General features: G+C 44.8%; 2 protein-coding genes across 2 annotated transcripts; one reads left to right on the top strand and one right to left on the bottom strand.

Moving 5' to 3' along the window:
• Positions 1-3,571: 3,571 nt before the first annotated feature.
• Positions 3,572-7,200, top strand: ptger4b (prostaglandin E receptor 4 (subtype EP4) b). The gene is made up of 2 exons (XM_062477459.1): positions 3,572-4,716; positions 5,946-7,200. The coding sequence occupies exons 1-2, from the start codon at positions 3,931-3,933 to the stop codon at positions 6,531-6,533; spliced, it is 1,374 nt and encodes a 457-aa protein (XP_062333443.1). The 5' UTR covers positions 3,572-3,930; the 3' UTR covers positions 6,534-7,200.
• Positions 7,201-8,076: 876 nt separating this feature from the next.
• ttc33 (tetratricopeptide repeat domain 33) lies at positions 8,077-26,998 on the bottom strand. The gene is made up of 5 exons (XM_062477486.1): positions 26,692-26,998; positions 26,219-26,453; positions 21,566-21,647; positions 18,231-18,362; positions 8,077-10,252 (listed from the first exon to the last, which is right to left on the bottom strand). The coding sequence occupies exons 2-5, from the start codon at positions 26,440-26,442 to the stop codon at positions 9,875-9,877; spliced, it is 816 nt and encodes a 271-aa protein (XP_062333470.1). The 5' UTR covers positions 26,443-26,453; positions 26,692-26,998; the 3' UTR covers positions 8,077-9,874.
• Between the last annotated feature and the right edge of the window lie 435 nt (positions 26,999-27,433).

Here is a 27,433-nt window from a genome sequence, read left to right as displayed (position 1 = left end):
CGTTCTCTCTTTCTCTTTTTTTCTTGCCTGTCACTTCAAAGGTAAGGCCCAACATAGGGTCTGTGCAATGTCTGGTTGTTCCATGGTCCTGCTCCTGTGTTTGTTCACTTGGGGCTGGGGTTAGGACTCTTACTCTAAGTAAATGACCAGGATTATTTCAGTTCATTCTATCAAACCAACTGCAGAGTTATTTAGTTACAAACTGATTTATTATTAGATGTTAAGATACAGCCCTACCCTCTTTTTAACTTCTGTTATTTTTCCTAAGATATTTTGTTTGTTTCTGTTATTTATTATTTTTGTGTTTTATTTATACAGAACTGACACGCAGCACAAATATGCTGCTGCTAGCAATTAAAACAGTGCTCTACTGAGCACTGAATGATCCATGCCATTTGTTATTAATACAGAACAAACACATTTAGGCATCAGTTGAATGTCTAGCCCATCTGTAAAAAGTAAATTCACAGTTTTTGTTCATAACATGGGTCAACAGGATGTCGTAGAAAACCAAACTGAGCTTTCATGGACCTCCATGTCACTCTGAACATAAATGGAAGCCAGTAGAGGATGTTTATGACTGTAGACTTCCTCTCCGATGCGTGTGTGTGCTCATCTAGTTTCACACCACACTTTTTTTTTCCTTTGCAGAATGGCTACACTACTGTAGAGTTCCCAAGAGGGTCGACTGACTATTTTTCATTGGACATCAGCATCATCCCCTTGATCAAATATCCAATCATTTTTCTCAGTTGTCCAGTAGGTGTACACCATATAGGTGGATGTGGTTAGTGTTCCCTCTAATAAGGTGATTTATCTACACCGTTTGACTGTGTACTTTCCCGGAAGTCTAGGTGAGTAAGATGTACGTCATTACTTTCACCACATGTATTTGCTACATGCGAAAGCCAATGCAGTTGTTACAAACATCGTTCCTTATCTGTTCACCATGTAGCAGCTACTGAAAACTTTCCATGCATCTTGAGTCATTTTCATATAGGCTCACAGGCCTCACATTTCTGTTAGACTTTTTTGGTACTGAATGACGTAGAAAACATTAATTAATTAATTTTAATTTCCACATTCATTATAGGTAGGCTAAGGATGAATATATGTATATATATAATATGGATTATATTATATGAAATATCTATTACATATGTGTGTGTGTGTGTGTGTGTGTGTGTGTGTGGTTGTTTGACGTGTGCACATATTTGCACAGCTTTGCACCCCAAAATTATGAAATATTAAAAGGAAAAATTCCAAAGTCATAATTAGATTCTGTAGAGCAGGAAATAGTCTTACATTACATTCAAATGATATTGAAATTCTTAACCCTTTTCTAAACACTTTTAGTCGCAAATGCGCAAATTGTAATTTCTCTTGAACTGCCCCCACACGTCGTAGGCCTATTAGACCAACAAGGACTAAAATCAAATCAAATCAAATTTATTTGTATAGCCCTTTTTACACGCAAGCATGTCACAGAGGGCTTCACATATGCCCATAGAACTGCCCCTCAACCAACCTAAACCCTCAAGGAAGACAAGGAAAAACTCCCCAAAAACTCTCAACAGGAGAAAAAAATGGAAGAAACCTTGGGAGGAGCAATTCAGAGAGGGATCCCCTCCTCCAGAGACGGTTGGTGAGAGAGAGGAGCAGAACACAGGCTAAACATAGTCATACAGTGTCGATGGGTTTTTAAAACACCAAAATCCATTTTTCAACTTTATAGATGTAGGACAGGACCGCAACCAGGTCCAGCGTTGGCTGACCGACGACCAGGCAGGTGCTGACAACTCAAACCCCCCACACCACAAGGGATGTGTGTGGGGGGGACACAGAGAGAGGAGAGCAGGGATTAGAGAATGACAGGAGCAGCTAACAGTTACAGTCATAATAGAATGAGATCCCCACTGGTCAAGTGTGGACTGGTGCAGCAATTTAACAGAGCAAAAAAGGGGAATTTGATGCAACCCCACACACCAAGACAGCGACAGGCCCCCTCATTTGGAACATGAAATCTGTTCCAGGGGAAGAGAACTCTAAAATAAGTTATACTTATAGAATAAAGATGGAAACAACCCGTCCCCCGTTGCCTCCAACTAGTAACATACTTACCTTTAACAGTCGTAGAATTGACTAAACAATAACGTTTTTAACCTAATTTTAAATGTCGAAACAGTATCAGACTCCTTAATTGAGACGGGTAATTTGTTCCAGAGAAGAGGTGCTCTATATGAGAACGCCCTACCTCCAGCTGTTTTTTTCTTAATTTTGGGAACCACCAGATAGCCGGCATCTTGAGATCTAAGTGTCCTTGCGGGGCAATAGGGTGCAAGGAGACTGGAGAGGTACAGTGGTGCCAATCCATGCAGAGATTTGTAGGTTAGTAGTAGAACTTTGAAGTCAGCTCTGGCTTGGATAGGGAGCCAGTGTAGAGAGACAAGAGTAGATGTTATGTGATCAAACTTTCTTGTTCTGGTCAATAGTCTAGCAGCAGCATTTTGCACCCTCTGTAAATTTTTTAGGTGGGTAATTGGGAGGCCAGAGAACAACACATTGCAATAGTCCAATCGGGACGTAACAAATGCATGTATTAGTTTTTCGGCATCATCCTTTGAGAGAAATTTTCGTATTTTGGCAATATTACGTAGATGGAAAAATGCAGTTCTGGTAATTAAGACTAGTCATCTTACATTTACATTTAGTCATTTAGCAGACGCTCTTATCCAGAGCGATTTACGACAGGGGCATTCCCCCGAGGCAAGTAGGGTGAAATGCCTTGCCCAAGGACACGTCATTTTGCACGGCCGGGAATCGAATCGGCGACCCTCATTACCAGCCCGATTCCCTAACCACTCAGCCACCTGACTCCCTTGGTCTAACTAACGCAGGGGGAGTATCTAATTACCAAGAATTGAAATTCCTGTTAAAGTCACATTGTAAATAATTAATGGAGTAAATAATTGGTTGAATCCAAAACAGATGTCCGGGCCATGCGCTCTACAGCGTTACGCACAGGCAAGGGTGGGCCTGCGCACTCAGTGCGCATTCGATGTCTGTAACAGTGGTTACAGGTTAAGCCACAATGATATTACCTTGCGCTTTCCAGTGCAATACTGAGAGCAATCCATCACCAAAAAATCAGTTCTCTCCATGTTATTGACGCCTGTGTATTCTGAAATACAACACCATGTTCGACTTCGTTGTGAATCTCTAGACTTTTTGACCTCATACTTTTTATGTTAACAATTTATAATGACTGTTACTACACTATGAGCCAAACTAATTAGACGTCACTGTACTTCTTCATGAACCGAACCACATGATAACATATAGTAAGTATTTATCCAACGATAACCTATATCTATGGTCACATCTATTCTCATTTATTTACTCTTAGGCATGAGAAGAGCCTTTTTTACGAAAAGTTATTCAAGAGGGTATTAAGAAAAACAATCGGACCTATGAGATGTTGTGTTCAATGAGGTAGCCTAGGCTACACCTACTGTAGTGATGTACAAAAGTTTTCTTCAAAATCATAGGCTCACAGGAGCGAGGAGGAGGAGCAGATCAGGAGCGCAAATGAGTAGACTAGTCTACAATAGCGTGGAGAGAGCTCGGCGCACAGAGGGGTGAGCAAGCGCACAGGACACTGTCAACTCAAAGTCAAAGCAGTTATAACAGTCACATCGGAGAGAAAACTCCTGTCGTCAGTTACGTCAAGCCAAAACAGTTCTCACTGGAGTCTTACTAAAAGAGCGAATAACGTTGTCAACTAAAGAACATGGAAATTGGAGAAGTATGGCTCTGCGCTTCATTGCACAACTTGGAGAAAGCGCGAGGAAGCTAAGAGCAAGCGCGAGCAGGGAAGGAGAGTAAATGACAAGAATTACGCAAAGACTGTGAGAGAATAGCCACACAGACATGAATAACACCACCTCGAACGAAAATCCCCAGTCTTGGGATCCCACCATCCCAGTCATCATGTTCATATTCGGTGTGGTGGGCAATGTTATCGCCATCGTGGTGCTACGCAAAACTAGGAAGGAACAGAAGGAGACCACATTCTACACGCTCGTGTGCGGACTCGCAGTGACTGACCTCCTGGGCACTCTCCTGGCCAGTCCCGTCACCATTGCAACCTACATGAAGGGCCGGTGGCCAGGGGGAGAGCCGCTGTGCCAGTACTCTGGATTTATCCTCCTATTCTTCTTCTTGGTGCAGCTCAGCATCGTCTTCGCCATGTCCATCGAGAGATACCTGGCCATTAACCATGCCTATTTCTACAACCATTACGTTGACCAGAGACTTGCCGCCCTGACACTGGTAACCATTTACGTTTCAAACGTTATCTTTTGCGCGCTGCCCAGCATGGGTCTTGGAGAGGTCAAACTCCAGTATCCAAAGACGTGGTGCTTTATCGACTGGCGGACAAACGACTCGACTCACGCCACCTTCTCATACATGTACGCTGGTGTGAATTCGTTTCTGGTCCTGGCCACTGTCATATGCAACGTGATGGTGTGCGGGGCGCTCATCATGATGCACAAGCGGTTCATACGCAGGACCTCGCTGGGCACGGACCAGGGGCGCATCGCGGACCTGCGGCGCAGGCGGAGTTTCAGGCGCTTGGCTGGGGCAGAGATACAAATGGTCATACTGCTCATAGCTACTTCTGCCACAGTACTCATCTGCTCAATACCGTTAGTGGTAAGTTGATAATGTAGCTACATGGCTTTGTGTGTTAATCAAAGTCAGGAAATTAATCAATAAAAACATGCGGGCTCAAGTAATCAAAAAATATTTGGCATATTTCAGCAGTGAAGAGTTGCTGATGACTGACATGTCAACAGCCAGAAGACATCATGCAAAAATGGGGGGTGGGGGGGGGGGGTGGATACTGGAAACTGGAAAGCCAGAGAGCTACCAAAACCCTAAAACCCTTACACTCATATTTCACCATCGCTTTCTTTTTGTAATGTTTCAACATGAGTCTGACAGTTGTTTACATGTTTTGACAAGGTTGTTGATTGGCCTCCAGGGGCAACCAATGGCCAAAAACATTCTTATGACTGATAACTAATGTGAGACAGAGCTGTGTTTTCATTGGCTACTTGCCACTGCTTCTGTGTTGGGTACACACAGTACAAGATTAAGGGAGATGCAGGAGGCTCTAATATGAATGATAAAATATAATCTATACACACAAGAGACACTCGCATTTTTACACAGCATAGCAACACTTCACATCACCACAACATTCCGAGCATAAATCATGAGCTACATATCAAACAATGTCCACAGCGCACCTTATACAGAATGTACATATTGGATCGCAGCCTCGATATTTCAACTCTATATAAAACCTCTATACGTTATTCTACGTTACAGCCGCCACAGAAAAGTGAGCACTTACATGCACACTAACCTTGCCCCCTCTCACCCTCAGAGAAGTGAGCCCTTACATGCACACTAACCTTGCCCCCTCTCACCCTCAGAGAAGTGAGCCCTTACATGCACACTAACCTTGCCCCCTCTCACCCTCAGAGAAGTGAGCCCTTACATGCACACTAACCTTGCCCCCTCTCACCCTCAGAGAAGTGAGCCCTTACATGCACACTAACCTTGCCCCCTCTCACCCTCAGAGAGGTGAGCACTTACATGCACACTAACCTTTCCCCCTCTCACCCTCAGAGAGGTGAGCACTTACATGCACACTAACCTTGCCCCCTCTCACCCTCAGAGAAGTGAGCCCTTACATGCACACTAACCTTGCCCCCTCTCACCCTCAGAGAGGTGAGCACTTACATGCACACTAACCTTGCCCCCTCTCACCCTCAGAGAGGTGAGCACTTACATGCACACTAACCTTGCCCCCTCTCACCCTCAGAGAAGTGAGCCCTTACATGCACACTAACCTTGCCCCCTCTCACCCTCAGCTGCGAATCTTCGTCAACCAGCTGTCCCGTGCCAAGGTGGACGTCCCCCCCGCTGAGAACCCTGACCTGCAAGCCATCCGGATGGCCTCGGTCAACCCGATCCTGGACCCCTGGATCTACATCCTGCTGAGGAAGACCGTGGTCCTGAAGCTGGTGGAGAAGATCAAGTGTCTGTTCTGCAGGATGGGCAGCAGGGGCCGCCGCCAGGCCAGAGGCCAGTTCCACTGCGTCGACGGCCACTCCTCTATCGTGTCCCGGGATGGCCCCTCGCTGGTGTCCCCCGGGCTGAGGGAGGTCATCAGCACTTCGGAGACCTTTCTCTACCTGCCCGAGGCTTCCGACTCTGGGCCCGGTGGGTTCACTCCCGGGGGCCTGGGCAGACCCAGCCCCACAGCAGTGGAGCGCTCCCTTCTCCAGGACCTCAACATGGTAAGAGAGCAAGAGGACCCATTACTGGCCACCTCTGAGGTCAAGATGCCGGAAACGCCAGGTGGGATGAACAGGCTACCCCTGGAGCCCTCGAAGGACCCAGCTCTTTATGTCACCTTCACGGACGAGACCTCGAACTTGCAGGAGAAATGCATCTGACATTGTACTTTGAGAACTCCATTAATTAACCACCCTTCGCACATGTGGTTGGTCAACTGAACTCAAAAGGAGAAGAGAAATTGCTGCTGGTTGAACTTGAATGGCTGACTGTAACATGAATGCTAGTAGCTAATGCAGCTGAAACATAAAGGACTATGGGTAGGCTAGTTTAAGGCCACTCAGTAGGTGTCTTCAAGACTAAAGACTGCTCTATTCATGTGACTGACCTGTACGTCAGGTGATGAGGTATAAAGGCAAAACGAACATCAAAAATATACAAATTAAATATTGTTATCCTTAAATACCTAAATGTGTCTCTACATGTCAAAGTCCTACTGCAATACAAATTCTACGTACTCGTACACATCAATGGTGTTCAGCCACAAAACCCAAATATTTTCAGTTACACATTAAATTGTTAAGGGGAATTTCAGCACACTTTTAGAAACTTAAAACCACTGCAAGGTCAATTAAGCAACCACAGGCTTACTAGGCATTCTGACATAAGCTCAAGAATGACATTCAAATACTGTATAGTTATGCTACAATGTGAATTGTGTGTTCCATGTTTAAGTTATTTAAGAAAGCAAAAAATACATATCTTCTCTGTGAGAAGGTTTGACAACTCTGAACTTGTTACAAATGATTAAAAGAAGGGCTACAAGCTTTGGCTACTTCAGAAACATTGGTAAACAAATTTATCATTTTAAATGACTGGCACTTCTACAACCTTGCATGAGGTATGGGGTACCAACAAAACTATTGACTACAATATAATAATCCCATGCCATGTTGACCTATCTTGACATTTTGTGTAGTGAGTAAATGATGTTAAAAGAACCAATTGCTGTTGACTTTCTTTCCGTCATGCTTTGCTGAGCATGAATCCCAGAAAACCCAGGAAATGGAAAACAAATGAGTCATTCTGTTTAAAGAAGTTACTACACACTGTACAAACAAATTGATGGATACGAACTTAGAAATAGTCCTATTTAGTCCTGCACCTGTTCTGCGTGTTCTTCTACTAGCTCGCTGTCTAGAATTCATCGTGGGGTTGACAATTACAGCACCTCCATATACCATAGTGATTGACAGAGATAATTAACATTGCATCAAACTGCGACCGCAAGCTGCCCAATCCATCTCAACTGTGCAGTCTGTCTGGATTGGAGAACTAGGTGGTTGACAATTAAACATGTTTAGGACTACCAACATAGCCCATTGTCCACAGTGTCAGACTTAGATTTGTACACGATTTCACCCAGATCTTGATCCCTTTGTTCCTCTGGCCTCTGAACAAGGATGCTCTAAAAGTGACCTTCTGTTTCAGCAGTTATTGGCCAGACCAGACTAGCAAATAAATCATTACTGAATCGTATCAAATGGATGTTACAGATTATTACACATCAATCAAATGTCCATGATTTTGAGAATAGGATTATCAACTTTTCCATTAATAGTTTGATAAATTTAAAGGCTGTGTTCAAAGTATAAACATTTGCAGTGGAAATGTGTAGTCGATAAATAATTAAAAACTAGAAGCAATATTCCACACATTTATTTCAGTTCAATAAATAATATTCGCTTACATTTTGGAAGACAAACGAGCGGATTACTGTACAAGCATAGGCCTACTGTATTTATCACACCATGTGCTAATATCGGCATTCACATTTTAAAAACATAAATGGCTATGCCATATCCTAATCACGGTTACTTCCTTATTTGACCAAAAAAACATACTTAAAAAATACTATGCCAAAAATTACGTTCTCTTTCTTATGGCAACCTTTCTGCAATGTTCTTAACTCTGTGGAGGGGTAATATTATTGATCGGTTGAGAAATAGTCCTGCACTTTCCTACCATTGGCCTTTTTGCACTAGTGCCCTTTATCATCATCAGCAGTAGCAGCAGCTTTGATGGCATGGCAACCGGCTGTTGGTGTCATCTGTATTCCTCATCTCTTTATCCAAAAACCTGATACTCCTCACCGCCATTAGAATTATACGATAAATCCATCCCAACACCAGGCTGTGGCCACAAACCATCTGCAGTCGGCTCGAGTCCTGGAGTCTTCCACAGGAGGCGCCTATAGCCACACCTCTGGAGGGGTGGGCTGGTACAGAAGTGTAGTTGTACTGGGCACCAGAGACATGAAAGACAACACTCCGCCTAATATGAATTTAATGAATACATGTGTCGCCTTCTTATGAATGTAATGAACACGGTTCCTCCGTTCCCCTCTTGCACTGCCTGCCCTCATGCCAGTCTCAACCCTCCACCATATGGCCTCTCGCGAGTCACACCAACCCTCTTCAGTATGAGTATTGGTGAAAAGGATCTGCTATTAGACCACGCCACTCACACGCAATGAGCGTTCAAGCTGTGGCCCTTTAAGCATGGCTATTCAATCAGTGCAAAGCTTTCTGTGGAGTCGCTCCAGACCTTCCTGGAGATTATTGTTTCAGCAGCACCCACCCCATCTCCCCAATGGGGTCTCTTATGACACACCACGTTCCGAAGCTTAAGTCGAATTCTGGGAATCATCGTGCAATATTATTTTTCAAAGATCCTCCTTTAATCACTTTGTCATGGAGATCAAGATAAGATTGTCTTATTTGTTGCTAATTCTGAAGCTATAATTCCAACAGCAGCCTTATCTTGCATTAAACTGCAATTAAGGTTCCTAAAGGCATGGGACACAACATTTGACTGGTACAAGTGACTATCATGGGGAATTGTCAAGGAGTTTTCCAGTCATTCGTTTTAATACTTGTCAGTTTCAAGCTGTGACAATTTAAAAGACAACATACGGTATGTTTGTGACAAGAAAGACAGACATTTTCCAAAGAGAAAAGCAACTCAACTTAAGACAAATCTGACACTGGCCAGTGGTTGTTGACCTCTCGGGGATAAATGATAACAGAAAGTATGTGTTTATGCTCTGCTGCTATGCTCCAGTCTCTGCATAGGGAGAATTGACAAAATAAGGGTTTTGTCAAAACGTAAAACTTAAAAACATACACCAAAAAGCCCATTAACAACAGAGTACATATGTCTAATTTGTCTCACACGATCCTATACCACAACAAAGAAAACAACAACGTGCACAACACAAAGCACACAAATAAATCTTAACCCAAACAAAGGTTTCTCAGAAAAGTCCGTAGGTCTATAGAGCTTGGCAGTCCACGATCAATGACTGGTGGGTGGGCTCGACTGATCACATCCAACACCAAGGAGTCTATGGATCAGCCCCTTAAGGGCAAACCGTGAGAGGAATTGAACAGACCTTAATGACTCGATCTACGTGATCGACCAAGGCCTTCAAGACCCAAGCTCACGGCCCCCGCGCCTTGACAAACTGCTCCTTGGATGGGGAAGACGTCGGGGTGTCCCCCTCCGCCTCCTCCGCGGGGACCTCCCTTGCGTTCCCTTCTGCGTCCACCACCACCGCCGTCTCCCTCAGCTCCTCGTAGCGCCTCTGTCTCTCCGCCACCGCCGTGCACGCCGCCAGCACCTCGTCCGACTCAAAGTCGTAGTCCTCCTGCAGCTCCGGGACGTGGAGCGCCTCCTGGCGCGCCTCCTCCTCCCTGTGCTTCCTCTCCTGGGCCGCCTGCCGTCGCTGCTGCAGTTGGCGAGCCCAAGCGAGGTCCTCCGACCACAGGGGGCGCTCTGACGGACACAGGTGCACGGCCATCTGGAAGGACCTCACAGCCTGAGGGTGGGCATGCAAGGATGGTGTGGAGGAAAAAAGGGTCAGAAACATCCCAGTTGGACATTCTACCTTCTGCGATTTATGCCGTTTTTCATTTGTTCCATGTTGCTCAAGGACACATAGCCACTGCTGCGTGTCCGAGGAATTTCGATGCGTGCCTGGTGGTGACTGGGTGAACAGGAATTTTTGATGTTGTATCATCAGGGGCATGATGACACTAATGCCATTAAGGTTGTTAATGACTCTGAGCTGTTCTGGTGGCGTCACTCAACACAGGTTGCTAGGCATTATGAACCTCTGGGATGACCACAATCTAATTGTGCTCTGCGTAGGTCAGGGAGCTTGAGGATAGAGAAGGTTCGGGGGCCATGCTTCAGAGAGCCACGGACATATTTATTGAAACTCTTAAATCAGGTGGTTTAAGATCTGTTAGAGCAAACCGAAGGCTCTGTGCTATCGATCGCTGTGGTAATAAATCAGTCAGTGGCAGAAGAAACCCAATGCCATAGTCCTATATTCCTCTCAAATCACTTGACTGTTTAAATGTTAAAAGTGACAGGAAACATTATTCTGTCAGGAATACAGTTTTGGGAGATTATGGAGAACAGTTTCACCCGTGATCAGTAACAATGCCTGTGACGGATGTTTTTCAAACTGTTGTGGAATTTTAGGACTTAAATTGTATTGAAAGCGCCATTCTTGACTATATTCAAATCTACACAGTGCCGCTAGAATCTTCTTTGACACAAACCTTGTTAGAAATATTAATACTAAGCCTAAATAATCTCTTCTCATTTTATTTTGCTGTCTACAATTAAATTCTCCCACCTGAGAATCTGTACACTCAAAACAACGCTGAAGAGTGTCAGAAAATAACTCAACGAGTAGTTTATTGTGGGCAGTGCTTCCTATACTGAGCCTATGCAGGTCACTTGAAAAATGATCCAAAGACTCGTACCCGAAGACACAGTCGGGACATGAACGTATCATTTCTGTTTCCTCTATTGAGCCTATATGCAACAGTCCCGATGCGCTGCCACGAGAAAATGACAGAATCACTCTCTGCAACTGCTCGTTTCTCCCGAGGCAGAGTCAGACTTGATTCGTTCAAAATTAACTAATCGTTCACAAACAATTCATCACTAGTGCATGTTTGAGTCTGTTTTTTCATATATGCAGCCGCCTATACACAAACACCTAACCCTAATAAAATTTAAACAAAAGGTTTCTCAGCAGTTTGTAGTATTAGGTGTCCTTAATAACATACTAAAAGTTTACCAAAGTTTGACCATTAGAAAGGTGTAATTTTTAAGATGGCGTCGAAGATGGGCAGGAAGCCCTTAAAATATTCTAACTCCATTATTTGACCTAGCCAAGTAATCTTGGTGTCTAACCCCATGTTTTCTGGGTCTATGAATCCATTGGACTTGTCTAAATTGCATTGACATGATTACATACTTATGGAATACATGATTTTGTGAGATTACAGTAAGGTTTTATCTTTGTTTGGGGTGAACCAGATATGTAATCGATTTAACCTGTCATGTAACTCCTACTCAGTACGTGTTTTTGGACACATACGCTTTTTTTTTTTAACCCAGACTTGACATTCAATGTAAAAGTTAACTCTGAATTAGCCCAAACAGAGGCCTGTGTGTGAACCCTCTAAAATTGTCACTCATTTCCATTTAAATTACATTTACATTACATTTAGTCATTTATCAGACGCTCTTATCCAGAGCGACTTACAGTAAGTACAGGGACATTCCCCCGAGGCAAGTAGGGTGAAGTGCCTTGCCCAAGGACACAACGTCATTTTTGCACGGCCGGGAATCGAACTGGCAACCTTCAGATTACTAGCCCGATCCCTAACCGCTCAGCCACCTGACTCCCCCTAACCGTCACTAAATAAGGTAATACATATGTAATGCATCCTCTATAGATGTTTTTGAGTATAAAGGTGGCATTATACTAAACCCAACAAAACTAAATTCACAAATCAATTTTCAGCAATTCAGAAGACACTCTAATCTAGAAAAGATCAAGGAAAAGCTTAGCATTTGCACACCACTCTCTCCAGACCCATCTCTGAGAAACATTGTAACTGGGGTTGTTCCCAAAACGGAGGTGAATTTGGCAATGAGATCATTGAACAGATGTTTTTGGAATATCCTTCAAACAGAAAGACCGGGCAAAAACCTTTGCAGATGACTCCACCATCAAAGTTGCACAAGACCGAACCATTGATCCTGCTTTGCTGTTCCAACGGTTCCTGATCATGTCAAAAACTGAACTGTTTTCCCTGGAAGATGTAATGAGCTATGAGCTCATTTACTGCAGCCCTGTTCCTTCGAACAGGGCAAGGAAATCTTCCTTATTACTTAAGTGTACAACATCAGTAAGATGAAACAAGTCCTGGGTAGTGACTTGTGTTCCCAGTTGCCGTTTATTCATGCCGTTACAGGATGTGATACAACTTTAACGCATGGTTAGTGTTGGCAAACAGACAGCATTCCAGAAACTTGTGAATGGTGGATCAACCATCCAGTCCTGTGCAAATGTGTTTCTGCTCCCACATCAAGCAAGGAATGTCATAGAGGACCATGGGACCAAGGCAGCAGTGTTGTTTGGCGGAAAGAGTACCGATTCACAGTCGTTACCGCCAAATCATTTGTTACCCCAGAACGTCTGCCTCCAACTGAGTCCTCAACCAAATACCACTGCCAAAGAGTTTACTTCCAGATCATGGTGTGGATCGGAAAGGAAGGTGACATGAACAGTGGATTGGGGATGGAAACTGGTGGACAACCGGTTCCTGCCAGCTATGACCAGTAAGACTGTTGCCCCAGAAAGCCTCCTGCAGATGATCCATTACTTATTTTTCGCATACACATGCTTGTAACCAATTGCTTTAATATATAATTGTACTTGTAATCACTTATATATCATGCAAATATGCTAATGTAGTGGAGTTAATTATTTCGCTTGCCATCACTGTCACTGTTTAATGATTTCAATATTTATTTTATACAAATTATTATCAGTCACCAACTTATTTTTATAATGCTTTTAATCTTATTTACATTTGTTTATTTTCCGGAGACTTATTGTAGAGGTGTGGTTGCCATGGAGACCTGGGTGTGTGTATAGGGGGCAGGCTCTGCTGCGCCCCTGCAGACTTGAGCGGCGAACCCCGAAACTATTTACAGTCTGCATGTGGTGTTTTCTATGGTAAGCTGCCCTAACACTAGCTCCGTTATATCTTATATTTTAATCGCATTCCTATGGCTATTCCATAACGTTTTGCTAGCTTCATTTATCTGTATGTTAATATAGTTTATTTCAATGTTTTACATGGTATTGTCCTTTTTATTCATTGTCAACATGCTTAAATGTAGGCCTACAACATTTTCATTTGTTTTAGCATTCGGGTGACTGGCTGATCGGTGCTAAATGACTAAATGTTATATCGTGTTCATCACCAGGTACATTTGGTGTTGAGATAAATCTATTTACACTCTGCATGTGGTGTTTTCTATGCATTCGGGTGACTGGCTGAATGGTGCTAAATGACTAACTGTTATACCGTGTTCGTCACCAGGGAAATAAACGGTTGGTTGGAGCCAAAGAATAGAACTCTGTTTCATCAATACACAACTCACAAGGAGTACACAACCGCTACAATGGTGCCGTGACCCAGATCATTAGTGTGGAGTGAGTTTAGAGGGGTGAATGTAGCAGGTTAAACTCACTCCTCAAGTATGTAATAGGCCACCGCGTCAATGAATAGCTAGCATTTCGTTGGCGTAGCTGGTAGTGGTCGTGCTTGGGATGCCAGAGGTGGCAGGTTCGATTCCAGCGATGGGCGAACATTGGCCAAGTGTACCTCTGGCAGAGCAAGACCACGTCTGTTACATACAAACTGGTGCCATCAATACACAACGCACGAGGAGTACACAACCGCTACACTAATTAGAATATTATATGGTCAAAACATGTACCAGGCACCAGTATTCCTGGTCTAGGAGGAATAATGGTAATTTTAAGGACCTGACGGCCGCCATTTTGAAAATGGGGCCTTTCTTGGAGTCAATCCATAGACATATATACAGTAGACACAGCGAGCCTGCTCTTTAAAGAGCTCTCCCCCCGCATACGTTTCTTCACTTCTTCCCCAGCATCAAGTACATTTAATAGCATGCATTTAATACCAAAACATGTGTATGTATAGGTTGCACAGGTCTGAAAACAAAATAGTCAATGGTAGGTGGGGGATTATGTTTTCTTTTTTCATGTATTTCATTGACTTAAACAATAAGAGTAATATTTCCTATCTTAAAAATAGGATTTGATGGTGAGAACATTTCTTTTGAAGTTGATACATAGAGGTTTTATAGTACTTGTCTGTAGGCATGTGAACCTTTGGTCCGTTTTCAGGACTGCTGATATTCTGGATCAGAAGGCTGTCGTTTTCGACCTGTATGAGAGTAGCCCCCCCTACTGCATTCAAATCGCATGCCTTTGAACCTATACATTTGTATGAAGAGCCATGCGAAATACTTTGAACCTGCTAAACAAAATACATTTCTTTTGGTAATCATAGCTGGGGTATATTTCCTCAGAATGCGATGTCGTGGAGCAAGAATGTTGGTTCGCGTTCGTTACTATACGGTTTGAATGATGAGTTTGAAGGATTTTGTGTTGAGAATAACATATGTGATTTACACAGATAACCGACATTCTTCTCTTGAATTCTATAACAAATAAAGTATGATGTGAGACATCGGTCTCCCCTCCGTTTCGTTGCAAAATCATGACGAAATCCGTCACTTTTTGATTCGGAGTGGTTTGCGCGCGCTCCCGCATCTTACGGCACAACACCAGGACTGATTCGGGGGTAGGCCTACAGTAACGTTAAACAAGTCATACTGGTATAAAACAGAATGAAAACAAGAGGGTACCTCTGCCCTTTATGATAACCATTGCTACTAGCATAATACACCCCTTGTTCCTTGTTCGTTGGTGATTGATGAATTTCCAATTTACGACCGATCGTAATTTAAACGATTGGCCCGCCTTTCAAGATGCATCGCCCTGCTTTCACCAACAATGTCTCACTGCAGCATACCTAATGCCCACGCCCGATAACTGTCAGGGAATTATTTTTGGTGGTGGTGGGTGGCAGTTATGAAGATTCATTCAAAATGAAAAGAGAGAGAGGGATGCTTGAAAATGCGATTGGCATATTTCATCATGAAACATACGCACCCACTTGCAGTGTCCATAAGTGAAATGTCTGAAAGAGTAAAATACTGTGACAACTTCAAAGTATCTTGGATCATGATCATATGGGAGGAGTAGCAGCCTGTGTCGAAGTCCTGGGATTACAATGTGATGTTTTCACCGAGGCGTAGCTCTGTCACTTCTGAGAAAAGGACACTCAGCAGTGCATTCTTAAGTCCATTATTTCAGAGGAAAACAACATCTTGTGCTGGGGGGTGGCGGTGTTGGGTTATCAATCATTAAGGACAAAGAGTAGGCTACTATTCTGCTGAGTGTGAGAGATCAGTGTTTAACTAAGTAACAGCCAGTATGTGTGGACCAGTGTGTCATTGTGAAAGTGGCCAAAAGAGTTGCTCTCTTCACCACATCAAATATGTACCCAGTCTCCATCATAGTCTCTGGACAGGAGTCACACACCTGTCTTGCAGATACACTACCACTCCCCCCCCCCCCCCCCCCCTCTTTATTTAAATTAAGCCACATTAACAATGGAGACGGTCTTTTGTGGTTTCGGGCAAGAGACTTTAGTTCTACTGATGGATTTATTCATGCCGAAGCATAAAATATTACTGTTAAAAAGACAATTCTGTGCTTCAAACTTGGTGGCAACAATTTGGGAAAGGCCCTTTCATGTTTCGGCTTGATTATGCTCCTATTCCCCAAGCGAAGTCCATACAGAAACTTTTAGTTGAGTTTGGTGTGAAAAAAACTTGACTGGCCTACACGGGTCCCTGACCTAACCTTAACAAGAGTGTCTACCACTACTCTTATCAGAGCCTGGCCTTGAAAAAGGACCCCGGCTTTGCTACTAGCCTGTGGAGAAAGCACCTGGAAAGGACCAGGCGTGGAGACAAAGAGCCAGCCCAGCCAAGGACACACAGGTCATCCTTCCATTTGTTTTGATTAAAAGTCTAGGGGTAAACATGGATACTGATTGCTTCTCCTCTGCCTGTCCTCCAGGTTCCAGCCTTCAGCTACCCCCATGCTCTTCAGAGCCAGGGGTAGCTGCAGAGGAGTTCTGCAGTAGATCACTGCAGAACTCCTCCACTACACCCAAGAAAAAAAGTGGATCTTATTGTTTAGGGAGTCAGGTGGCTGAGCGGTGAGGGAATCGGGCTAGTAATCCGAAGGTCGCCAGTTCGATTCCCGGTCATGCCAACTGATGTTGTGTCCTTGGGCAAGGCACTTCACCCTCTCTGCTAAATGACTAAATGTTTAAACAACCAGCCTAACCAGCCCAACCTATTATATGCCAGTCTATAATCTCTTGTCATACCAGTCCTAATGGATGTCTTTCATGGGAAGCATTCCTGGAGCGTGTGCTTTCTGGGACTCGCTCTGTTATACAATTGTAAAAAAGAAAAACAGGAATTGCTATTTCAAATGTAACTCTCAAAGTGAGGATTTTGATCAATTAACTGACAACTGGTCTGGACTTGTCTTATGATGAACGGTTTGTGTTTATGAAAATGAGCAAAACATAGTTTCTTTTAAAACAAATGCAAGCCCCCAGATCCCATCCCTGCCTAAAGTCTCGCTCTCTCTCGCTCTCTCTCGCTCTCTCTCGCTCTCTCGCTCTCTCTCTCGCTCTCTCTCTCTCTCTCGCTCTCTCTCTCGCTCTCCCTCCCCCCATCATCATTCAGCAATGATTCCCTGATGACAGAACTGTCCCTACGGCCTGATGGCCTGTTTTCTTTTTTAACCTCAATCTAAATGAGGAATTCTAATGATGAGAACTGCATTTTTTTTACAGGCTGTTCATTGGCTGTACTGCCATGTTCGACCTGAACCTAAAGCAACGGTGAGCGGTGGACCAAGAGCGAGATGGGTCAAACGAAAGGCTGACAGAGACTAGTGTATTTCTGTGTATGTGTGTGAATGAGCAGAATCTCTGCTCTCCTCTCCTCTGTACAAAACCGGTACTACTCGATCATCCTGCGACTTGACTTGACAAGTCCTTCTATAAATAGACAAGGCATTTTTTTCAGTCAACCTCATACCTTCTTTCTATATTGGTTCGTACACGTATGTTTGTGTTGTGAGTGAATAATGCCTCCATTCTGCGTGTGTGTGTTTGGCCAACATCATCACAGCTTGGGTAACTTTCAACACTTCCCATTGTCATCCCGGGTGCCTCTCCTGACAGCCATGTGACTGGGGAGGTACTGGGGGAGACACGCACAAACAGTGCCACTGGCCGCCAGGGTTTTTGGAGTTCAGACAGCCCGTTTTCCCTCCTCGAGGGAAATGCCCCGGTAGAGGCGGGGCAGGTTTCACACCAGGGGCACGTTTGGGCATGCATTCTGGGGCACCGCGGTAATCTTCCATGCCCAGGGCTCAAGGGTGTGCTTTGACAGAAGCACTTTATCTGAGGGGCAGGGATCTGGCTGGGGTTACAAGTACGACCTGGCAGGCCTCCCTGACACACATTAGGCTGGTGGGGTCGTTACATAGAGATAAGACACAGTCAAAACAGTCTTTCTCTTTTGCGATGAGAAAAAGCAGAACTCTCCCTGATGGAAAAGCAGAACCATTTGGGAAATAAAGGAACAGGTCACTTAAACTGACACCCCAATCGGGTGGAATTGCCACCGACTTTAAATCTGTCCGGTCCGGACGCAGAATGGATATGGTGGTAAGCTAGTGGTTCATTTGGGACCTGCACTTTTGTAGGCTTACTGGACGCCATCCTCACCAGGTCGAGCTCTCCCAGGCTGAGCTGGGCGCGGCCGAGCGTCTGCCAGCCCTCCCACCACAGGGGGCGGAGCTTCACCACCATCTCCGCAGCCTGCACCGCCGGAAACACCTCCTGGAGCATCGTCAGCACCTGGGGGGGGGGGGGGGTCACACAGGGCTCAGGGGTCAAGTTTTTCGTGCGCGATGGTCTTGTGTATGAGAGCTGACGCAAAATGTAGGAAATGGACCACGATGGGAGGCTATTAGTCTAAGTGTGCGTGGGTGCAATTTTTCATGATCGATCGTAAACAGTAAGAAAAAGACACATACATCATTGTTAACTGACAAGAAGGGTTCGCTTTAGGTTAGCAGGGAAATGATTGGCCCTACCAAAGTCAAAGTCAGATATGCTCTTTCTGTCACACAGCACCGATGACATCAACCGCTGAGGAATGTGAACCATTTCAGTCGTCTGAAAATCTAATCAGACAGTATTGGACCACTGATCGCAGTGTGTTACTCAATATGGTTGTGTGCATATGAGTGTGTGTGGGTCTGAGATAGAGGAGCTGTCTTTTGATGGATAGTCCTTCCACGGTGGGTGGTGTAATAAGGGGGTATGTGACGTCACAATGCAGTCTAAATGTCTAGGTTCGGGATTCATAACAGCCCTAGCAGGCCAGCTACCGTCAAGACTTTATTTGATTACGAACAGGCAAAAAGGGGGAGCGAAGGGAGGAGGAGGGAGAGACAGAGAGGAGTTGTGGATGGAGCGGGAGTGAGGAGGAAGAGAGGGATAAAACAGGGAAAGACAGAGGGGGGGGGGGGGGGGGGGGAGAAGATATGTGAGGAATTAGCTAGCCGTGGAGACTGTAGTCTTGCAGACCAGACACACACACACACACTCACTCCTTACATTAGGTTAAAGCTCTCACTCTCATTAGGAGAGCAGAGAATGTCAGTCGAAGATACCGTTCTATCTGCAGGGAATGTTAAAAGCCCCTATTTTGGAACGTGACGTCATGCTCGGGGAGAACTGGGCATCCTCACAGGGAGAGAAGCGGAAGAATTTGCGCGGGGCTGTGGAGGAAGTGAGGGGTGGGCTGCTCGTCATGGCAGGCAAGAAGGAGGCAGACCGGTCTGGCGTGGACTGGGATGGGCGCCGACAGGTCTGTGTTCAGGGGCCAGGAGGGCAGGATGCAGGCCCTCTGTCACGCTGACAAGGGGACGACAGAAGGGAAGTCACGGCGACACACAGGTGGACAAACAGAGAGATGGATGGACAGGCAGACCGAACAGGCAAGATGGCAGGACTGCGTCATGGGGGATGAGTTGGGTGGAAATCTCGGATTTCTTCCACAGTAGAGAGACATACAAGAATCTGTCTCTGCGTAAATCTTATTTGTTGATGGGTCTTGGTTGATTAGATGAGACCGAGAGACAGACAGACAGGCAGATGGACATGTAGAGAGAGTGTCATGGAGTCTGGAGGAAGCTCAAGAGAGGAAGGGGGTGACGGAGGTGGCGAGCATTTGTGGACAGTCTCTCCACGCATCTCCCAGCCGGTCTCTCTGATGTGTCTCTGCTGACCTCACCTGCATCTCCATCGCATCTGAACTTCCTAGTTTCGGAATGGTCGATCCGGTGAGTGGATTAGACCTTTGATTACTTTGGGAATAAGCTCATTGACTCCATTGTGTAGGGCAAGATTTATTGAGCCTAGATCTGTATTTTGCAATGATCTCCAATGGGGTTTCTACCTAGGTCTGTTGGCATGGCCCCTTCCCTGGCCCTCAGAATGTCTTCAGTCCCCAGGCCCTGGCAGTCTCTGGGTGCCTACTGCACTCGTACCAACCCAGACAAATAGAAATATATTTTTATTTCAGCAGACCGTGTTTAGGCGAGGCTATTCGTACGCAACGAAACAAATCAAAATCTTCATTTACGAGCAGAGAAAACTCACATCCAGCCAAGCAGCTGAGTCAGGTGTGTTTATTTACATGTTTATGGGTCTGTCTGTACAACTGCACCACGGTGGAAGGTAATAGGAAAGAGAGTGAGTAATTAAAATCCTAAGCTGCCAGGAAGGATCCAAACTTTGGGACATCATGTAAAGACACTAAACCTTTTGTAAAGCTCTTTCTTGTAAGTCGCTTTGGATAAAAGCGTCTGCTAAATGAATAAATGTAAATGTAAATCTCATGGTTTTTGACTCCTACAGAATGTCAGAGCAGTCGACACAACGGCCTGAGAAAATGTAAGACAAGCTGAAAGGTTAAAGCCGCCAGAATGAAGGTAATTATTTCACTGATCCTGCATGAAGGTGTGAAAACAGAACAAACAGGGAGACAGGAGTGAAGCAGAGAGGAAGACAGAGATGAAACAGACCAGGGACAAAGAAACAGGCTGCACGGTTTGTCGCACTGTGTCATCGCCATGTCGACAACTTCCTCCAAAGTCTTCAAAAGCATACCGCTGTGGCCGCTGAAGAAAAAGTGGTGAATGACAAGAACGTTGCAGTGGCACGTGCGCTTATGCACACACACACACGGTATAAAACTTTTAAACTCCAGCTGCAAAGTGCCTCATGTAAGAGCAACTGGACTACAGGTAGCAATTTCCTCTCTCTCTCACACACACACACACACACACACACACACACACACACACACACACACACACACACACACACACACACACACACACACACACACACACACACACACACACACACACACACACACACACACACACACACACACCAATCTCCCCAGAACCAGGCCAGATCATTCCATACTAATCTGTAATAGGGAAGCTTCCAAGTGAAGCCCTGCTTTCAGCTCAGATCCTAAGTGGGTGAACACACCTGATACAAGATGTCTGTACTGTCCCAGCACAAACACAGAGTAAGAGGCAGCCAGAGAGAGAATTAAAGAGAGTGTAAGGGTAAAAAAAAAAACCTGACAAGATATTCTGAAAGAAGCAGGCAGATTGAAAGGTCGTTTTATCTGGTTATATCTGGTCCTATCTGGCTATGCATGGGGGGGGGGGGGGGTACTGAGAGAGGGGGAGGACAGGTATTGAGAGGTAAAGTGCCAGTGGGGGTATGGGGAAAAGGGACGAGACAATGGAGAGAGTTAGTGAAAGAGAGGGGGAGAGAGAAGGGAGACGGACAGATAGCATGGCACTGCAGTGTGAGAGGGTGAGGAAGCAAGGGAGAGTGCCAGGTATGATGAGAGGTGGTAAATATGGAGGTGCAATAGGAGAGAAAGAGGAGAGGGAGAGAGAGAGAGGGGTAAGAGGGAGAGAGAGGGGTAAGAGGGAGAGAGCGAGAGAGAGGTGTAAGTAGTGTACCTGTGACTTCATCTCATACAGCAGGGGGTTCTCTGGAGTCAGCTGAATGGCCTCGTCCCATTTTTTAATGGCCTCCCAGTGCCTGTTGAGACACACACACACACACACACACATATATTGACAGACACACACAGTAACACAGAAAGACAGACACACAGCATCAATTTTCTGAATCAGGGTTTCACACACTGTGGAAAGTCAGTTGGCTCCTGGCGTGTGTGTGCAAAGGACAGTGCCTAGTGTAGCTGTACTTTCCCTGGTCCAAACCTGGCTGGGAACTGACACCCCTACAATGGTGACAGAACACAGAACATTCCCACCAGTTCTGATTCTTTCTCCATCTTTGGCCTCCCCTCTTTGTTACTGTACCACCTGTGTTTAAAAGGGCCTTGTTTTGAGGGGTATCAAAAAGCGATAGATCACACTTGTTCCTGGGTTAGAGTGTGTCAGTTCCCTTATAGGTTGCAACTTCTGGGGCAATGTTAAGCTCTTTAGTCAACTCCAGATGCAAGAATGGAATAATTACAATCTGTTCCTTTCCAATTCAATCAGTCCAGTGAACAGTTTTGAACTCACGTTAAATATCAACCAAGTTATTTTAGTGTTTCGAGTCTAGATTTAGTTGATCTCCTCGCACCCTCCCACCTCCACTGACAGAGACTAGATGCATGTCTGGCGGTCCAGTACTAAACCCTGTATGCCCGTCTGGAGCTGGACGCCAGCTGGCAACACGACACCACCACCCAAAGATAGCCTTCTGGTTTCACCTGTTCTTTTTTTCATTTTCTTATTATGGCCTTGTTATGAAAAGCAAACACTAGCGTGTATAAACAGCTTAGGGTTAATAATGAAATAAAGTCAGATGAGTGGAGGACACTCCTCGTTATGTCGTTGTACCTTGACCGCGATGAATACGTCGTTTATGACGCAGCCAAGAGCTGCATTCGTGTTATTCAGCCGTCAGTTAATTAATAAGTTAACAAGCCAGTCAGCCAGTAAACCAGTCAGTCAGTAAGTAAGCGAGTCAGTCTGCAAGCCAGTCAGTCAGTCATCCAGTCAAGTAAGCCAGTCAGTCTATAAATTTGAGTCACACAGTTGGGTGTTACAGTAACACATTTTCATAACACATAATAATCTAAACCATTCATCAATACATCTACCAAATGTGTCATGTTGGAATGTGAAGGACACTGATTCGGGGGGGAAAAAAGTTTGTCCGGCAATGACAAACTAAAGGTCTTTAAGTCGGAGGTCAAAGTGATCAGTTACATGTAAATGGTCCTCTTGTCAAAACACTGTGCTGTCGGTCAATATTGGCTGAGAGAGTTTAGCTTGCTGTCTCTCAGCCAACGCACCAGCCAATCACCTCATCTGGTCCGTATCACCCTCCTGTGTGTGCCTTGAGTCATTCACGTGATGAAGACAGACATCCTCCTGCCGCATGATCATAAATAAATATGTCCAAACTGGATGATGTGGTGTAACAGGCATCACAAACCTGGACAAACAGTCTATCATCAAACTGGGCCAAAACAACTGTTTGGTTCCCCTTTGTGAGATTGAGGCTTCTGATTGTGCAGACTCTGAAGTACTCGGGCCTGAAAGAACATCTCAATCACAGGTGAGGGAAAAAAAGAAATGAAAACTGTAGTCACACAAAGACCTCACAGGAACAAGACCAAACAACTCGCACGTCAACTTAGACCTCTGTGGTCAATAAGTTTAGAAAGATTTTACTGTTGAAATCCAGTTCTTGAAAAACTCGATGACACTTAGTCACCATGAGCCATAAGCATGCTGTGTTAGGTAATGGTGGTGTGTTAGTAATCAGGCTGACAAGAGTATCAAAAAATAGCCAAACTGAGATGCGTTTGATTTGTTTCATCTATGACTCGCAAGGGACCAATTTCTTGATTTAACTGCATGGGATAATTATATGAAGCACTCTTGTATTTGTTAGTATTAAGTATTTGTTAGTCCAATTGACGCTGGACGGTTGGAGTGGAGGAAATTTCTGGATATCTCTCTCTCTCTCACACACACACACACACACACACACACACACACACACACACACACACACACGCACACTCAGGGTTGACCATACTAGGCCAGAAGAACATCATTTCCTCTGCAGAATCCGAATCCAGTTAACTCCTAACAAAGCCAATTAAACATAGTCACTGCGGGCAACATGCACACTGGATTGGCTGCAGTAGGAGGAAACAGGAGACTGAAAGGAAATTCACAAAAGGCAGAATATGTCACTTTTTATTATACACTTCAATTCTGATGTGTGTAATTGCATGTGTGTGTGTGTGTGTGTGTGTGTGTGTGTGTGTGTGTGTGTGTGTGTGTGCGCGCATGGGGTAGACAAAAAAACAATGACAATTTCATTCATCCCACAGTTAGTTTAGTCACAGGCACCACAGCGGTGGACGAGACATCAGGATTCTACATTAAAACACCGTGTCCCAGAATGCTCACGTCATCGTATACTGAGAGCCGGGAAGCCAAGTACTGACGTAGGCCTGCGGATTGGGTTTCAGTCGTGCCTGGTTGACTCCTACAACTTCAGTTGATTGTTGGATTCTTGTCCCTGTTCAGATGTGCTGACTAATAAAAGTGAACTCATGCATGTCTGTGCTCAAGAAACTCCTGGTGGCACAGGCCAGGGTTGGAGTGGCACAGGCCAGGGTTGGAGTGGCACAGGCCAGGGATGGAGTGGCACAGGCCAGGGATGGAGTGGCACAGGCCAGGGTTGGAGTGGCACAGGCCAGGGATGGAGTGGCACAGGCCAGGGTTGGAGTGGCACAGGCCAGGGTTGGAGTGGCACAGGCCAGGGTTGGAGTGGCACAGGCCAGGGTTGGAGTGGCACAGGCCAGGGTTGGAGTGGCACAGGCCAGGGTTGGAGTGGCACAGGCCAGGGCTTGAGTGGCACAGGCCAGGGTTGGAGATCGCTGGAAAGCTTTTGGCTTGGTTTCTCTACTTTTTCTTGGTTACTCTATCATGTGCTTATCTAAGGCAAATTGTTTCCAAACAGTCCTTATAGATGAGAAAAATGTGCCTGTGAGTGTGGGAAAATGTGCAAGAACTCAGCACTTCACACCAACGCCTCTGGTTAGTTGGTCAAACTCTGTGAATGAGGGTATTGCGATGTAGCCAATCCAAACCGGCCAGTGAAACAAGCTAATGAAGAAGAATATAGAGCTCTAAGGCTATGGGTATGTATGATAAGAAAATGATTAGCCTAGCTCCACAAAAACAAGTGGAAACAATTGTGGCTTTATTGTTAAAATTATTGGTCAAATATTTTTCTTTATCTTGACCATGGTCAAACTGCATATGTTTAATACTGACCAAACGGGTATCGGGAAATAAGTAAATGCCTTATGAATCCCTCCTGTTAACACAGCTCATCTAATAGTAGGTGCACCTGTTTTAAAGGCCAGGTGGATCAGAAGATTACCGACACAAAACTCTAGCCTGGAAGGGACCTCATATTCAGGTAAACAAATTGAAATATGAGATGTCCTACTTATTACGATGACGATCAAATGGAGACTGGACAACCGATAAATGAGATCGCTCTTACAGGCAATGTACCCAAGGTCATGGCAATCCCTCATTAGTTGTGTGCTTTTAATCCCCAGAAATGAATTTGTTTGTGGTAATGCAGTACTCTGGCCAACAGCTCTCTCTGGTGGTGTACTACGGTTGGCTTCACTGTGGCCTGCTGGCAGCTAGTCTTGACAGATAAATCTATCAGTTTGCGAGGCTGCATTTGAATTGACAGACTCCAGCGGGCTTTTTCCGTCAGTTGCCACTGAGAGATGCCATACAGAACTGATTCTGCAGAACTAAACATCTGAAAAGAGGGGGGAACCGAACTTCCAGGTCCTTCTACAGCAGGGTTAGCCACCCCTGTTCTACAGTAACAAAGGCTCCAGCGCAGTGGTTCTTAACCCTGTCCTCAGGGAACCCCTGTCCAGCATGTTTTAGATGTTTCCCTGCTCCAACACACCTGATTCAAATGCATGTTCATTACCAGGCTTCTACAGAGCTAGATAACGACCCATTCATTTGAATCAGGTGTGCTGTTATCAAGCTCTGTGGAAGCCGGGTAATGACCCTTCATTTGAATCAGGTGTGCTGGAGCAGGGAAACATCTAAAACATGCAGGACAGGGGCTCTCGAGGACCAGGATTGAACACCCCTGATCTAAAACATGCAGGACAGGGGTTCCCTGAGGACAGGGTTAAGAACCACTGCTCCAGCGGCTCCAGCTGTGATAACATCTCAGAGCTGTACAGAGTAATAATGCGGGTTCTGGCATACACACTCACTCACTGGTTACAGAGTGAACGTCGTTAAATGAGAAGAATTAAAGGCCCTTACATTGCCTCTCATTTATCAAAACACCTGGTCTGCCTACACGACCTACTCACAGTAACCTAAAATGCATACCGGTCCTGCTCACCTGGATTGCTCTCAAATGACCCACCCCTACTGACCTGCCTACCTACGTAATCTGCCCTGCGTCGCCCAGATCTAACTATCACCTCCCCTTCCTACTTTCCTCGCTTGCTACACAGACCTTTAACATCTGACCTTGCAAAGCAAAGTACCCTGCAAAATATTGTCCCCGCTCACCTGGCCTGCTCCGCCAGTGTCGCGCCCTCATCCTTTAGCCTCTTGCTCTTGGCGGCGCAATCTTCCAACAGCACCTCGCGCCTCTTCTTGATCGCGTGCAGCCAGTCCACATCGTCATCCTTGTCCGCTCCGTCGTCCACCTTCTCAGCCTCGGCCTCGAACTGCTGGGCCGCCGCCTTCGACACCCGCTCACCTACTTTCCTTTTCCAGCCAAACGAAGCCATGCTGAAGACAACTGCAGAAAGTCATATTTATTAACACGATAACAAAACATAATACGTCTGTATCTAGCAGAAACAACAAGGATAGGATATTGTTTTGTGTGGAGTATGAAATATGTAACCTATTCTTATTTGACTGGCATAACATTAGCTAGATATGTGCAGAGCTAGCACTAGTAGCCTATGTGACCAACTTGACGAGCTAGCGCTTCCAGCAGAGTGCAACCACACAGACTAGCTAATTGAGCTTACCTAGATCGTTCTCCTAGCCCAACCAATTTACAGCGACAGCAAACTTGTACCCTGACAAAATGAAAATGTTTACTATGTAACCTATTCCGACTCAGTGGTAATGAAGGCATGAAGTGGTAATGCTGTTGATTTCGTCTAGATCTAATGTTTCCAGAGGACAGCAACTGCGCTCGCCCTCACTAACAGATTAATTTCTCACATATGACAGTCAATGAAACTATTTGACCACTTAACCATAATTCCTACCAATTATATAGATTTTGGTATTGAACAAAAAAAAATATATTTTTTTACAGTTCACCATCCTCTATATCCATTGGATTTATAACATGACCACTCTATCTAACCCGGAAGCTTTTTAAAATGTAAACACTGACATTTAAAGTAACAGTTCTACGTTTTAATCTTTGGGCCAAACGAGACCATCACTAGCGTTAACTAGTAGGCTATGTGACAAATATGGTCTTATAGAATATGTAAGTGTGTTACAGCTCTTGTTTATGGTTTAAACGTTTGATCAATTTCATATTCTCTTCAAGATCCTCTGAGCACTTACTGTCTGCTCCAAATTTCAAATTAAATTATTTAGGTCTTTTAGTTGTGCAGCGCCAAAATTCTTAGTCTTTACCATTGTATAGCCTATCCGCAAATTTGATTTTATTTCCCAGTTTAAAACTCAAATTAAAATGTATTTGTTTAGCATAGCTTTTATTGATCTTATTCCTTGATCTGTATGTTTGAT

This window comes from Osmerus eperlanus, chromosome 14 (assembly GCF_963692335.1).
Source record: "Osmerus eperlanus chromosome 14, fOsmEpe2.1, whole genome shotgun sequence".
NCBI classification, from domain to species: domain Eukaryota; kingdom Metazoa; phylum Chordata; class Actinopteri; order Osmeriformes; family Osmeridae; genus Osmerus; species Osmerus eperlanus.
This window is presented reverse-complemented; position numbering and strand designations above follow the sequence as displayed.

Excerpts from the sequence above, each read along its gene's own strand:
- ptger4b (XM_062477459.1), top strand. The coding sequence starts at position 3,931 with ATGAATAACACCACCTCGAACGAAAATCCCCAGTCTTGGGATCCCACC. Across the intron at positions 4,717-5,945 it reads TCTGCTCAATACCGTTAGTG|CTGCGAATCTTCGTCAACCA; the intron begins GTAAGTTGATAA and ends TCTCACCCTCAG.
- ttc33 (XM_062477486.1), bottom strand. The coding sequence starts at position 26,442 with ATGGCTTCGTTTGGCTGGAAAAGGAAAGTAGGTGAGCGGGTGTCGAAG. Across the intron at positions 18,363-21,565 it reads TGTATGAGATGAAGTCACAG|GTGCTGACGATGCTCCAGGA; the intron begins GTACACTACTTA and ends CCCCCCCCCCAG. Across the intron at positions 10,253-18,230 it reads GCCTGGGAGAGCTCGACCTG|GCTGTGAGGTCCTTCCAGAT; the intron begins GTGAGGATGGCG and ends GCCCACCCTCAG.